This window comes from Corvus brachyrhynchos, unplaced genomic scaffold (assembly GCF_000691975.1).
Source record: "Corvus brachyrhynchos isolate BGI_N302 unplaced genomic scaffold, ASM69197v1 scaffold229, whole genome shotgun sequence".
NCBI lineage: Eukaryota > Metazoa > Chordata > Aves > Passeriformes > Corvidae > Corvus > Corvus brachyrhynchos.
This window is the reverse complement of record NW_008240042.1, coordinates 8,361,524-8,375,129: the sequence shown is the minus strand read 5'-3', so window position 1 is coordinate 8,375,129 and position 13,606 is coordinate 8,361,524. Positions and strand designations below refer to the sequence as shown.

General features: G+C 36.4%; 1 protein-coding gene across 4 annotated transcripts in view; it reads right to left on the bottom strand.

Moving 5' to 3' along the window:
* GRID2 (glutamate ionotropic receptor delta type subunit 2) overlaps nucleotides 1–13,606 on the bottom strand; it is a 698,771-nt gene that overhangs the window by 192,745 nt on the left and 492,420 nt on the right. For all 4 annotated transcript variants that reach the window (XR_001865225.1, XM_008641318.2, XM_017744249.1 and 1 more), the window contains exon 8: nucleotides 5,895–6,014. Coding sequence is in view for 3 of the 4 variants with exons in the window: in XM_008641318.2 (XP_008639540.1) it covers nucleotides 5,895–6,014 (120 nt within the window). In the remaining variant the exon portion in view is untranslated. The remainder of the gene's footprint in view (nucleotides 1–5,894; nucleotides 6,015–13,606) is intronic.

Below are 13,606 nucleotides of genomic sequence, written 5' to 3'. Positions count from 1 at the left end.
AAAGAAATAGTGCACTGTGCTTGCCTTGGCGTTGTGGGTATTAGTTTGGAGTTTGACTTCTGGGTCATTTTGCTCATATACCTGATCCTGGTTCTCATGTATTCCTGGTGGATGTTTTGCTCCACAGGTGAATAATTCATGTGGAGTGGGTTGAGTAGTAGCAACTCTGCTCTGCATTTATCAGAAGGATGACTTGAACCTTAATCTTCTGTGTTCCTGGGGCAGCCTCCACCAAGCCCCCAAATTAATCTCTGGCTTTACTTTGCACTTATTACAAGCAAAGAAATACTCACTCATCCAAAGACCCCAGTGTCAGGGCAGGCAGCTGGACAATCTAGCACCAAAAATTAGATTTCGCTCCCCCCAGTCTGAATCAGAGAGTCCAAAAGCTGGTAAATTCTCCAAATGGCACACTACTGATTGAGTCAGTCTGTCTCTCTTTCTGCATCCTCAGATTTTAAAAGAAAATGTTCCATTCAAAAGCAGAGAGGGAATTTTAAAAAAATACTTTTAAATTTTTTAAAATTCAAGAATACAACTATGGATGGATACTTTTATTTCATTTTCTGCTATACTCAAATATGCATTTAGTTTGGCCTTTAAGCTAAACAGAAGTAGACTTCCAAGTAAAACATAGCTCTCTATTAACACTAGTTTCATTGTGATAGCATGCAAATCCCCAACACTTTGCAGCCAAATTAAATTTCACTGAGATTTGACAAAAGATTTGCAGAAGCTACCAGAAAGTAAAGAATCAGTCTTAATCTATTTATTGCATACCACTAAATGAAGGAAGGAAATGCTACTCTTCAGCAGGCTTACAGCAAAATTTAAGTACTGTGCTGAATTGGAACAGCAGGTCTTGGTTCATCAAGGTATTTAATTACCTCTTTAGTATTAAGTAGTTTACTTCATTTCTAGCAGGCTGATTAAGTATTTAAAGTTGCTTTAGAAAGAGTATCCTGGTAGAACTGTGCCAGGTCCACCTTCTCCATCAGCACTAGAGGCAAAGCAGTCAGACACAGCAACATTTATTTCAACTGTCTAGAAAATACACCACCAATAATGTCTCTGAATCGCAAGGGTATCTTTCAGTCACATCATAAATTGCATGTCAACCTTTAGAAACATCTACACAGGTCACAGCTTAAAGTACCAGGTGCTGATACATACACCTTTTAAAAGTCACATTACACAGCTCTACCTTGACTGCACTCACAAGGAGAACAGGTGAACCCATCATTTACCTCAAGTAGCTAACCAGGAAGCTAACCAAGAAGGAAATACTTCATGTGCTCTTGGTTATTAAATGGTGTTAGTTAATATGTGTCAGCAGAGCTGTATAACTTATCCTTTTACCTAATGGAACAAAAGGGAATAAGAGATAAAGGATGCAGAAAAGAAGTTTTAACTTTATAAGAATAGACAGCAACTTCCTGAAGATCAAAATATATGCTTGGAACATATGTTGCTCCGTGAGGCAAGTGTAAGGAAAAAATATAGTGTATTAGAAAGAAATGCCACTACTGTAAACAACAAGTGTTTTCAGATGAAGTGGAAGTAGCAATTATTTTACTAGAATGAAAAAATGCAAACAAATAGCACAACTACGGAGTGCTGCTCTTAACCCTTAATAGTCTGTGAAATAAAAACCTGCATGCAGGAAAGCCCTGCCACTTGCACTGGCAGAAGTGAAGAGGAACAATGTATCTGTTAGTGAGGTTTCAATCCTCTCACACAAAATGCATGGCACCACAGATCTGCCTTGGATTAAAATAGATAATATTTCCTCCTTAAGACAATCAAATCAAAATTATTTAGGACTAAACCCTACAATCCTAATGAACAAATGCAGATGGCCCAAAGCATCCTGGGTTGCCCTGGTGCCCCTCCAAGGCTAACTGTTTTCCTGCATGCTCACAGCTCTATCCTTCCTCCATGGCATCTCCAGCTGTCCTGAATGCAAAGGAAACCTTGACATGAACATCTTGGTGCAGGCAGAAACTGATGCAAGAGCAAGGTATATCATCTTGCTGCCTCACTGGGAGGAAATAACCTAAAACATCTTCAGAGAAGAGAAACATACAGAAGGTGGGTGTATGCTAATATGGAAGTGGAGGCAGAGCAAAACACACCCTGATCTTCAAATGAGCACATGTGGTAAGAAAACCAGTGTGGGAACAGAAAGAAAGTCCCCTAAACTTCAAAAGATGTAGAACAGAGCCTTTGAAGATGAGCCCGTTCTGAATTACAAGGAGCACTGTAAGAAACATGAAAACCACTTTATTTCTGCGGTGCTGTTTTCTACACCACTAAGATGTAAGACAGGACTCGGAGCTATCAACTCCCTTTTGTTCGTTTGTTTGTTGGATGGTTATTCACAGGAATGGCAGCTTACATTTCAGCAGTATAGATAAAAGTATTGCACTGAAATTTAAATGTCAAAGAATACATACGCAAATGTCAAATACCAACAGACAAATGCCAACAGAGAAATGTCAGAAATACACCCATGTCTCCCACTGAACATAACTACATCTGCACAAATGCAAGCCACAGTACGATGTGTAAAAGCCAGAGCTTTTCTTCAGTTCCTTTGGCGTTGTAATACCACTGGTGCCAATAAAATCAGTGTCTGGCAGCAATCTGAGTGTACTATTCCAAGTACCCAGCTCTGGCAAAAAGTACACCTAAGTGATCCGTGGTCTGCAAGGTGATGGATAACATTTACAGTCACAAGGGTACAAAACTGCTGTTTCAGGCAAATCCCACTCCGGGATTTTGTTAACTTGTCACTAGATGACGGAGCCCAACACAACAACCTTTCACATGAATTCTCTTTCCAGCTATGACAGGAGCCCATGAAAGCTGAAGGCAGGGACATGAAAGCAGTTTCTCCTAGATACAGGGCTTAATTTGTCCAAATAAAAAAAAAGCATAAACATGAATTCTTAGTGTATCCTAAACTATTTGCTTTTTCGAGTCCTGGGGATAATCACCTATGAATATAAGTGAACTTTGCAGAAGTATAAATGACTCCAGAACCCAAGGAGAACAGATTTCAAGCAGAATTTGGACTCTTGAGAAATTCGAGTGTGTTTTAAAATCTTACTTGCTTTATTAAAATCAATTGACTGTTCCTCAGGAAAACAAAATAGCAGTTCTTTACACAATTGACTTGATGGGAATCTCTGGTCCCAATGACTTCAATGGGCTTTTCGTAATGATTTTACCCTTCATTATGTCCTATAAAAGTACTTGAAAATATGTTGATTAGGGAAGATGCATTAGCTCAGAAATTTCAGTCAGTCTGCTAATTGCAGCTGCTTCTACTAGAGCTGAGAAATAAAAATGCTTAGGTAGTTCTGCAGTCAGATCACTAAATACATGAAAATCTGAAGTGTACTTTAATTAGTGTAGTTAACAAAAATATATCTGACTCCTGTAATTATTGTGATTTGGTTCTCACACCAGTAGCTCTGTAAAGTAGATGTAAAGTAAATCCTAATCAAAGATAAAAGATGTGAATTTTTGTCAAATAATAAAATCCCCTAAAAATTTTCTTCTCTGCCTCTGAAGGAGTAGTTTTAAGAAACCTACCTTGTTTTTCTTATCTCTGTGACATTGACTAGAAATACCGTATTAATTTTAAATTATTTTCTTATTCAATTTATTGCAAAAATTTGAAATAATTAATTGGAATTTTTTTTAAAGAAACCTCTGGGAAAAATTATCACATTCTCACAATATATACAGAACTTTCTAAAGAAAATTTCTTTCTGTACACCAGAACTCTCTAAAGCCTTCTCTGGAATACTGAGTGTTGTTTAGGAAAAAGAAAATTCAAACAGTTTTAATCTGTTCTGCTCTGAACCCTTTCTTCTTTTTAACTAGCTGCAGAGCATCACAAAACTCTATGGAGAGGCATTTACTATCTTGCTCAACAGGAAAATTTTCTTATAATATTGATATTTAATTTTAAATGCTCATCTTGGCAAACGAAAAAAACCCACATACTTTCAGTAGCTTAATTTTAAACTTTGTTTTCTCCTCAACAGGGTTGTATGATGCTGACTTTCATAATCTAATTATATTATGAGCAAAGCTCTATTCTCTGACCAACTTCAAATCCATTTCCCTCCAAAGACAGTGGATATCTCTTTGTTCTTGAACTATCCTAAAGAGTAAACAAGGCAGGTTCAAAAAGCCTGTTTGTATTATCCCACTGTTTTACACAAGTTAGGTGTGCCCACAGTCATTAACATCTGTTTTAAAATTAAACTCTACCAACTCTACTGCTGTTAAACTAGCAGTACAATTCTAAATTACACCATCAACCAAGAATTAGAATAGCTAGGAAGTCTTTTTGTACTTCTGTATTTCCAAGATCTCTCTGTGAGTCTCTCTTTCTCTTCTATCTTTTTTGGGAATGAAAAAACACAATTTAGTGCTTCACTCAGGCATTCACCCAGACAGGCCTGACGTCGAAAAACCCCCAGTCAAAGTCAATGAAACAAATTAAACCAAGAGACACAGATTTGTCTTAGGAAGGTAACTCTAAAGAATAAATAGCTCCTCAGTGCGCAGCATGAAAAATAAGTCAAAATATGTTGAAACAGACAGAACTTAAAGGTAAGGGAATAAGGACTTATCCAACATTCTGGTCTCCCAAAGACTCTGTGAAGTTCCTCCAGATATCAACCAGATCCAGTTCTGTCTAGTTTCTGAAGCACCTATCAGGACCTCTGCTCAAGGTGACATAACTATAAGCACGTGTGTACATTAGGGTATTGACAAGAGATGGAACAGCAGGAACAGAATAACAATTCTGGTGAATAGTGGAGGAGACAGTTCAGTGTTTAGACACATTAGACTTCTTATTTATCTCTTCCTTCTTTCAGAGTACTTATCTGTTGCTCCAGAAGGTGTGCAGACAAATGAGGCACTTCATCATCTAGTGACGCACACATGGAACCAGTTTGCATATATTAAGAAAACTCTATCATTTCCTTTCAGACCTCGTGTTCCTCCTGTATAAAACCCAGTATGATGTGATACACTAAATGAAGAGGTCTTGGTATTTTTCAGGAAGTGTGTCTTTAAAGGACAGCTGCTCCTGGAAAAGCTTATTACTCTTTTATTCACCTGTGAAGTCCCAAACGATTTTTGCCATACTGGATAAGCAGTTGTTCAAAGCTAAGGATATTCATTGCAAATAGAGACCCGTTTCCACCATTTCTTACACAGGACTTAAATTTAGTTTTAGACTGGCAAAACTCAAGTACCAAGAAAGAGTAATTTTGTGGGACATATATGCGATTCCCTGTAACATCCAAGTCCAGGCATTTGGACTGTGTCTGGCAGCTGAATACATAACATTAACTTATTCTGTAAAAGTTAACTCATTAAAACACCATGTTTTTATTTCATGAAGAGACTTCAGAAATTTTATCTGTACTACAAGAGATTTTCTCTTTCCATAGCAATGAATTTTAATCACCTAGCAGGTGGAGCATCCCACTTTAACCAAGTATCAGCGACCAATCTCGGTGCTTTAAACATAATTCAGTGTAAAATTTGCTATTTTGGACAGAGGTTGCAAGGGTTACAAAACAACAGCTTTCACTGGTCCTTTGGGATAATTGATCAGCAACTCAACACATTCTGTATTACAAATGATACCTTGATCAACACAACCTGCTCCAAGGCCTATTTGAAATAACAAAATAGATGAGTATCTCAAAGTTCAAAGCTTTTCTCCCATCTCTTACTCCTTAACAATACAGAACACCATGCTATCTGCCATCAAATGCTTTTCTATTAACACAGGAAACAAGAAAGGTTTTGAAAATATCAGTAAAAATAGTCTCTTGTTTGAATATATGTAGCCTCACCTTGCGGATGCCTCTGCCAAGATCTTCTCCATAGTTAGTTCCCAAAATTTCAAAATGTACATTGGGGTTCCCCCCATTTTCTGCAAATTCCAGTTCTCCTGTCAAGCCATTCACTCCACCCTATTGAAAAAAAAAGGAAAATGGAATGAAAACTCGTAAGTGGGTAATTGTATTAACCTCTTGTTTCTCAAAGGGATTTATGCACTAACTATGCAGAATACACAGGTAACTACCAGCATGAGGACAGTTTTCCAAAGACCACGTTTCCCTAAAAATTCTGATGCTTACATTATTCTTGCATCATGATTAAGTTCTTCGCAGAAGAATTAAAGTCAGCAATGCTACACAGATGCAATACCAGCAATAGTCTTACTCTTAGCATATTTGCACTCCAATTTCTGTTCTTTGACCCATCAACATATATGTATTGACACTCTAACCCCACCAAATTTAAAAGAAAAACCAAAACCATTTTGCAACAAAGCTTAGTGGAAGCAAAGCTAAACACAAATATATAAAAGAAATTGCACAAAAATTAGTTATGTTTGTTGATTTTTGCTTTTTCCCTTTAAACGTTTCTCCCTCATGAAAGATTTCCACATGAGGGCAGGCTGAATTTTAGATGAAGTTACATGTTTTTTGAGCTCAACATATGTGATTTGCACAAATGAAGAAGGGCTTGATTCAAGGTCTAGCTGAATGCAGTGATTTTTCTTTCTCCTCCCAATTATCCTTTACTAAGAATACATGACATGGGCAAGAGTGAAGCATCTCTTCAAGCGTGCTTTAACTCTTTTACAGTTTTGCTGGAAGGGGTTAAAATATTACAGATGAAACAGTGAATAATCCCTACAAAGAATTAGAGTTCAAAGGGCTATACACACCACAGCCATACTCAAAATATATTCCAGAGTTAATTCAACATGACACACATTTCATCTTTGTATAAGAACTATGATGACCTGAACTATAAAATCAACAGAACCATGTAAAATGCCAATAATGAAAACCTTTACCCTTCAAAAATTTCTTCAGTGTACAGATTCAGGGAAAATTTGATGTTTAACCCTCTCCCTCAAAAAAAGAAAGGTAAAAATTATTTTTTTTATGTTTTTATGCACACACACACACACAAAATCTGCCTCTGGTTTTATGTTTTTATGCACACACACACACACAAAAAATCTGCCTCTGATGTAAAACCCTATGAAATGCATAGTTTTTCCCCAAAACATAAGGCAAGAACTTTGCAGTTGTGATTGCTGTTTCACTTAGGAGCTTTTTTATTTAAACTGGAAAAACTTGCATTATGAACTACCTAGCTAAGCACATGAGCCTTGCTGAATCATGATATTAAAAGCTCTATTCTTACATCTTGAGTTTGGACAAAATCCAGGAAGGACTACAGAATTTGCATCTCCATTGCAAATTGCTGTGAACTAACAGAATGTTCTCCTACTTTTACAAAACATGACTGTAATTATAACAAAAGTTATGAAATTGGTCATTGAGAATATCTTTAGAATTTACTAGACAACTAGAAACTAGTACTATCAGGGAATAATACATGAATAATTATATATTAAAATAATAATACAAATATTATAATACAAATAGGTAATGAGTGCCATTTACAGTTAAAACCAAGGAAATACTTTGTGTATATACATATTTAATGATTTTTAAAAAATATTTTCCATAATATTTTCTTTCTACAATATTTACTTTTTATTCCATACTACAACAAAAATAAATGTAAAAAAAGAAAGGAAAAAAAATCCAATATCCTGGTTAAGGCTATATCTGAACAGTCTTTTGCAGGAGAACTCTGGCAACTGCAAACCAGACAATTTTGACGTATGCTGGGGTTAGCAAGACACTCTGATTACTTTTTAACTTCACTACAATAACACTTTCATGGCTTTTAGGTTGGGGTTAGCACACCTCTGGCTGGTTCAGAGTAAAGTCAGAGGGAGCTTGTGTTTACCCACTGAATCATTTGAACATATCCTTTGGTAAATAACCGAGTTTCACAAATATGAACCTTTAACTTAAATCTGACTTCATCCTACTCATGGAACAGAAGTGGAAACTTGCCCCACATACCTTTTCTCTCATAGGTTCTTACTTGGCTTTCTGATAACCTAAGGCACAATTTCACAGAACATGTGATGTAGAAATGCCTGCAAAGTGGCACAGACCTGCAATAGTTGGGATGCCCAGCTGATTGCTCAAAGACTCCATCTGGACACCTTACCAGATACTGATTTGATGATATTATACTTAATATTTCTTATATTACTTCCCAAAACTTTCCCCCACACTGGGTACTAAAACTGTGGGTCAGAGGCAGGTAAAGTGTGAAAATTAATTAAACTGTTATAGACCACCTGAGCAGCACCATGATCTCAAGTGAGCCACAAGCAGGACCTGGAAAAAGGAAGGGAAAACTCTGGAACAAAATGGTGAAAGAAAAGAAATATTCAACAAAAAAAATCCCTACAATCTCTTCCCACAGATGCTTTGTACAGCAGAAAAAAGAAATGAAGAATATAGGATTTTCAATCTAGAAAATTAAAGCGACTTTATTTTCCATATTGAGAGTGGTTCCAATACTTTAAGGAACATGAAGATAAAATCATGTCTAAAATGTAAATGATTTTTTGAGACTTAAGATAGCAATTTAAAATTTTAATAAACTTCTGAATTTTTTAATAATATTTTTCCTTATTTGAGCAAATATGATTAAAAATAATTTAAAGAATCATTTAACCTCAATTATACTTGAAGTAATCAAATCCATTTCTTAAGAAAACACGGGATATGAAAATATATGTCCCCTTACATACAGTACAGGTTAACAGAATTACCTAACATATTTTGGAATTCGATCTCCATCCAGAAACTTTGTATAACTTTATTTAACTTGATTTTTTAAATGGCTGCAATTGTCAGGGCATGATACAAACTGTAAGTCCATCAACTTTATTTGTCTGGAATCCCATCTTAACCACCACAACATTATTTCTCATTTATCTATTTTGGCAATCCTATAAATCTTTGAAAATTTCTCGTTATGGACTGTCTTAATCAGAGCTTCCTCTCCTAGACTGTGTACGTATGAAAATAGTGCAGTAAGAGCTCAGATTAGTTGGGAATGATGCTGGCTCAGGAGGGAAGGGCAGAGGCAAAAATACAAAACAGCAAGGAACTGCCCATTTAATACCAACAATGCTAAATTTATAGGAAATTTCTTGGGGTCTTGATTTCTCCTCCCTACCTGGGACTGATCTTGTTGGACCATGCAATCCTGTTATTGGTCTCTACTTTTCCTCATTGTCCCACACAGCCTTTTTACAAGGCTTACACAAATCTGGTTTATTGCTTAGGGCTGATAGAGTGGAACAGGATATTGCCTAGGAAGATTTTCAGGACGCTGCTCCAATTTTTATGCATAGTCTTTCACAGTATGGATCTCTCTGAAACACTTGATTTATGGCATGAGTTTTATCCCTCTGCTAATGCATAGTGGAAGGAGATCACAGAGGAAATGACCATCTGTATGACAGCTACTGATCCAGTAACTTCCTGACGAGATTTTTACCAGTGATTTCAGTGTTACTCATGATAACCGGCAAGAGTAAAAGAAATTTTTTGTTGCATTTAACTTACAGGAACAATGCTACTGGGGAAACATGAAGACACATTTGTTATGTACCTTCTCAAATTCTTCTAAGGTTCAGCTGCAACCATGCAATTTCCTGACACATATGAAACTGAAGAGTGAAATGTCAGTTGCTGGGACAAAAGTGTTTTACTTATGATTCTGATCACTGCTCGGAGCTTTGCAGAGCTGTTATAAAGCTTGGCAATATAATTAAAGCCTACTTGAGTCTCATCTAGACTGGCAAGACAAACTACAGTTTATATGTGCTTAGGCACTGAAGTAAGTCCCTGAAGAAAGCAGTATTTACCTAGCAGTCAGGACCTCACTTGGGAATGTCAGCTTGCCAATCATCAGCTATAAAATATTGTTCTTGCTCTCAGCTTCTGTTCAAACTTCCTCCTCTTTTTTTTTTTTTTTCAAAATATGGTTATTCTCAGGTGCTAGCTGTTTTGCAATTAAGGATAAAAAATGTGGCTATAGGCAGGAAAAAATGCTACAAACATCAAATACGAGTTCCACATTTCATTTTTGAAAAAATATGATTTTGAGAACATGGCTGAGTTTTCAACTAGCAGAGACCATCCAATCTATTACCTGAAAAACAATTTGGCACCTTTTTTGCAAGTCACCACTGAGTGTCAGTGACATTTCTGAGACCAGAACTAGTTGACAATTCCACTTATGATTCATGAAACAGCTCATTTCCCAGAAAGGGCCAGGCTCTATGTTGCTGCTAGCACTAAAGATTTGCTGTTAGTGAGCTAAAAAAATGTGACTGGGAAGAGCCCTGAGATGTGTGAGAGAAGGTAGATGCCATCTTGCTGAGTTGATCCCCCCTCTAATCCTACTTACATTTATTCCCAGACTATTCAGGAAGATTAATTTTTCTCAAAGTAGAATTATTTTCTAGTGATACTTATTCCTCCAACTGTGAAATAGCTTTACTGAGAAATAAACAAGTGAGCATGTGTTTAGGGATAGTTCCTATACAGAAGTGAATTTAAACTAATTGCTGTAGCTGGCCAAATTCATTAGAAGGATTGTATTTCCAGATGGATTTAACTGTTTATTCAGTTTGAGAATGGGTAGAAACTGATATTAGATTTAAATAATTGTGGTGGGCTTAAAATTTTTTCTTTAGGCTTTGTCCAATCAGCTGAATTCACAAAGAAAAAAACCAGCTTTTGTAGCTGTTTGTAGAAATAGTGATGAATGAGTTGAATATTCAACAAGTGACGTTGAGGAATGATTTAGACAGCTTTTTTACCACTTTAAGAAATGTTTGAAACTCTAATTTCCTCTGTTCCCTACTCTCCCCTAGCAGCTCATTAACTATAAAAAACCAGTTTATTTACCACCAGAGTTCCATTTTTAACAATTGCTGCTTCAGGTAGAACATCAGCATCCCTTTCTCTTACCTTCTTCAGTGAGTAGCTTAATAAAGATTTCCCAACTCTTTTCTTATTTCTCCCTCCAGAAATCAAAGAAAGATTTCCCTCTGTAGCTAAAACACTTCCAGATGTTCCTGCTTCTGGATCTTAAACTCTAAAAGACAGATATTTCTTCTATAAAAGCTTCCTCTAGAACTAGGTTTGTTGTTGTTGTTTGTTTTTTTTTTTTTTAGCAGCAAAAGCTCCATGGTGCTTCTGCTTTGCTGCTGCCAGAAGAACAACTGCTTGAGTTGTTGGTCCTCTCCTGAGGCAGGCAGCCTGGAATTAGACATCTCTTCCTCAACTCAAAACCATACTTGAGTACAATTTAATTCCTAGAGAACCTACACTGGGAGGAGGGACAACCTGAGACCAGGTGATGATTTCAGCTCTACAGTACAGATCATCATGAAGGAAGAATTAAGGTGTTGCAGAGGATGGAAGTTCTTTTTCCAGGAATATTTAAGAAATCTCAGAATGTATTTTCACCCTGAATTATATCAATATCTTCCTATGATATTCCATTATACACTACATCCTGTAAACAGTGGTGATTTCAAAATGAAAACGCAGAACTTTTTATTCAGAAACTATTTAAATACCCCGTGGTGACTTCCTCCTGTTTGCTTTCAAAATTAAGGAAATCTGGTATGTTTTTGTGAAAAAAATTCTATTTCAGTTGATTTTAGAGGACTCCCCAGGACAACAGGAGTGAAAACATGTTTAAAGAATAAGGTGAGATGGGAAAGAGAAGCATTCTCAAGAAGAGAGATTAAGTGGGGGCTTTTTTCCCTTCATTACTTTTGGATTTTATTGTTTTTGTGATGCCCCATCAGGCATTCATCAATGCCAAATTTTTAATTTCAAAAGTACACAGCTGTGATCCCAAAGTTCTTCTACCTGACTGCTTTAGTGAAAGAAAAGGGAAAGTAGGCCACAAAACTAAAGCAGAATTCCTGTTCTTGTGCAATTCCAACTCTCAGCTGCAATCTTTAGCTTTCCTCTGCCTACGGATTGAAATGCTACTGACATCCACAGACAGTAAAATTTCTGTATTTCATTTGGATTCGATTTTGACTTTCAATTTTAGCACATTACTTCTAGAAATTCATCTCTGTCAGCACAGTGCAGTGTAAGGAGGATTTGGATTATTCAATTTACACCAATAAAATACTTTCTTTTCAAAGCCATCTAATTGAAATAACAGAGAAACCCAAAAGTGACAGGATGGAAGCGTGGTTAGCTGCACAGATCAGGAATTTCTTTGGCATTTGATTAACTTTTTTAGCAAACTAACAACAACTCTGGAATTTCCACTTGCTCCTGCGTTCTTGAACACTTTCATAATTCTCCGGGCCATTTAAATGGAAAAGTGTGCAATGGTATTTACAAAATCCAAGGCAAGAGGCGAACCAGCCTTGCCTGAAACATAGCTCAAAATACACAGGATTGCCAAATGTGAATTTGAAATTGCTCTGATAGGTAGGTTAAGAGCAATACAGTTTGGAGTCCCTTAAAGCCATATCCTGCCCCTGAAATAAGAAATGTGTCCTGGATTATTCTTTCAGTCTCATGACTTCAAACTGCTAGAATGGAAAGTGGAAACAGATACCAAAGAAATCCTTGAACTGTCATTTTGGAGGTAACGCAGATTAAGCTGGGACTGCATAAAATATAAGCAGTGCTCAAAGGAGTCTTATGTTTTGCCTGCATCGTCATAATTTCTGGTATAGGTAAATCCCTAATGCAGAATGGCAACTTCTCATCACAACATTATATTTTAAATGGTTTTTATGTTCTGTAGTGAAAGCCACAATTAAAGCATTTAAGATTATTTTTTTTAAATGGACAAAATTTTTGTCCCTTTTTTTTCCTGTGTTTACAATGCCAACACTTTAAAAGTAAGTATACATTACAAGTAAGTGTATGCAGACAAATTAGAAGGCAGTTTTACGAAAGATATCAATAACATAAGGAAAATGACATGAATAACTTACAGGGAAGGGCAAACCCTGAACTTGTTCATATTGACTAAATATTGGCCCAGAAGGCTGCAATATTTGTCTGTAAGTATGTGGAGGCTGTAAACATTATGAAGAAAGGAAATGACTAAGAAAAATTGTCTTAAAAGACTGAAGAACAGGAAAAGCATCTTGGGCATGAGCATGATTAAGGTACGAAATAAAAATCACAGGGAAGGAGCAACACTGGATAAAGCTCTGTAGAGACTGTTACAGGCACAGTTTTGTGGTGGCTGAATATAGCCTAGATAATTTAGGGGGTTCCTTATTCCCATTTCTATGATTTCACTTTATTAACATCAAAAACAGTGCAACGGTGAATTCCACAGAACATTACCCAGGTGTAATTCTGCAACTTTTTTCTTTTAGAAATAAAACAGTAAATTTATTTTCTTTACTTCCTAACCTGTGAAACTTACCTGTTCACCAGCGACACTTTTTCTTCCTTGAACATCCAGCTGGTTTGGTAGTTTTGGTAAACAAACTTATTGATTTTATTTCAATATGATTATTATGACATGGAAAAAACACAACCAACCAACAAACAACCCAAACCAAATAAAGACTACTTCCATTCAGGAACTGTGAATATGT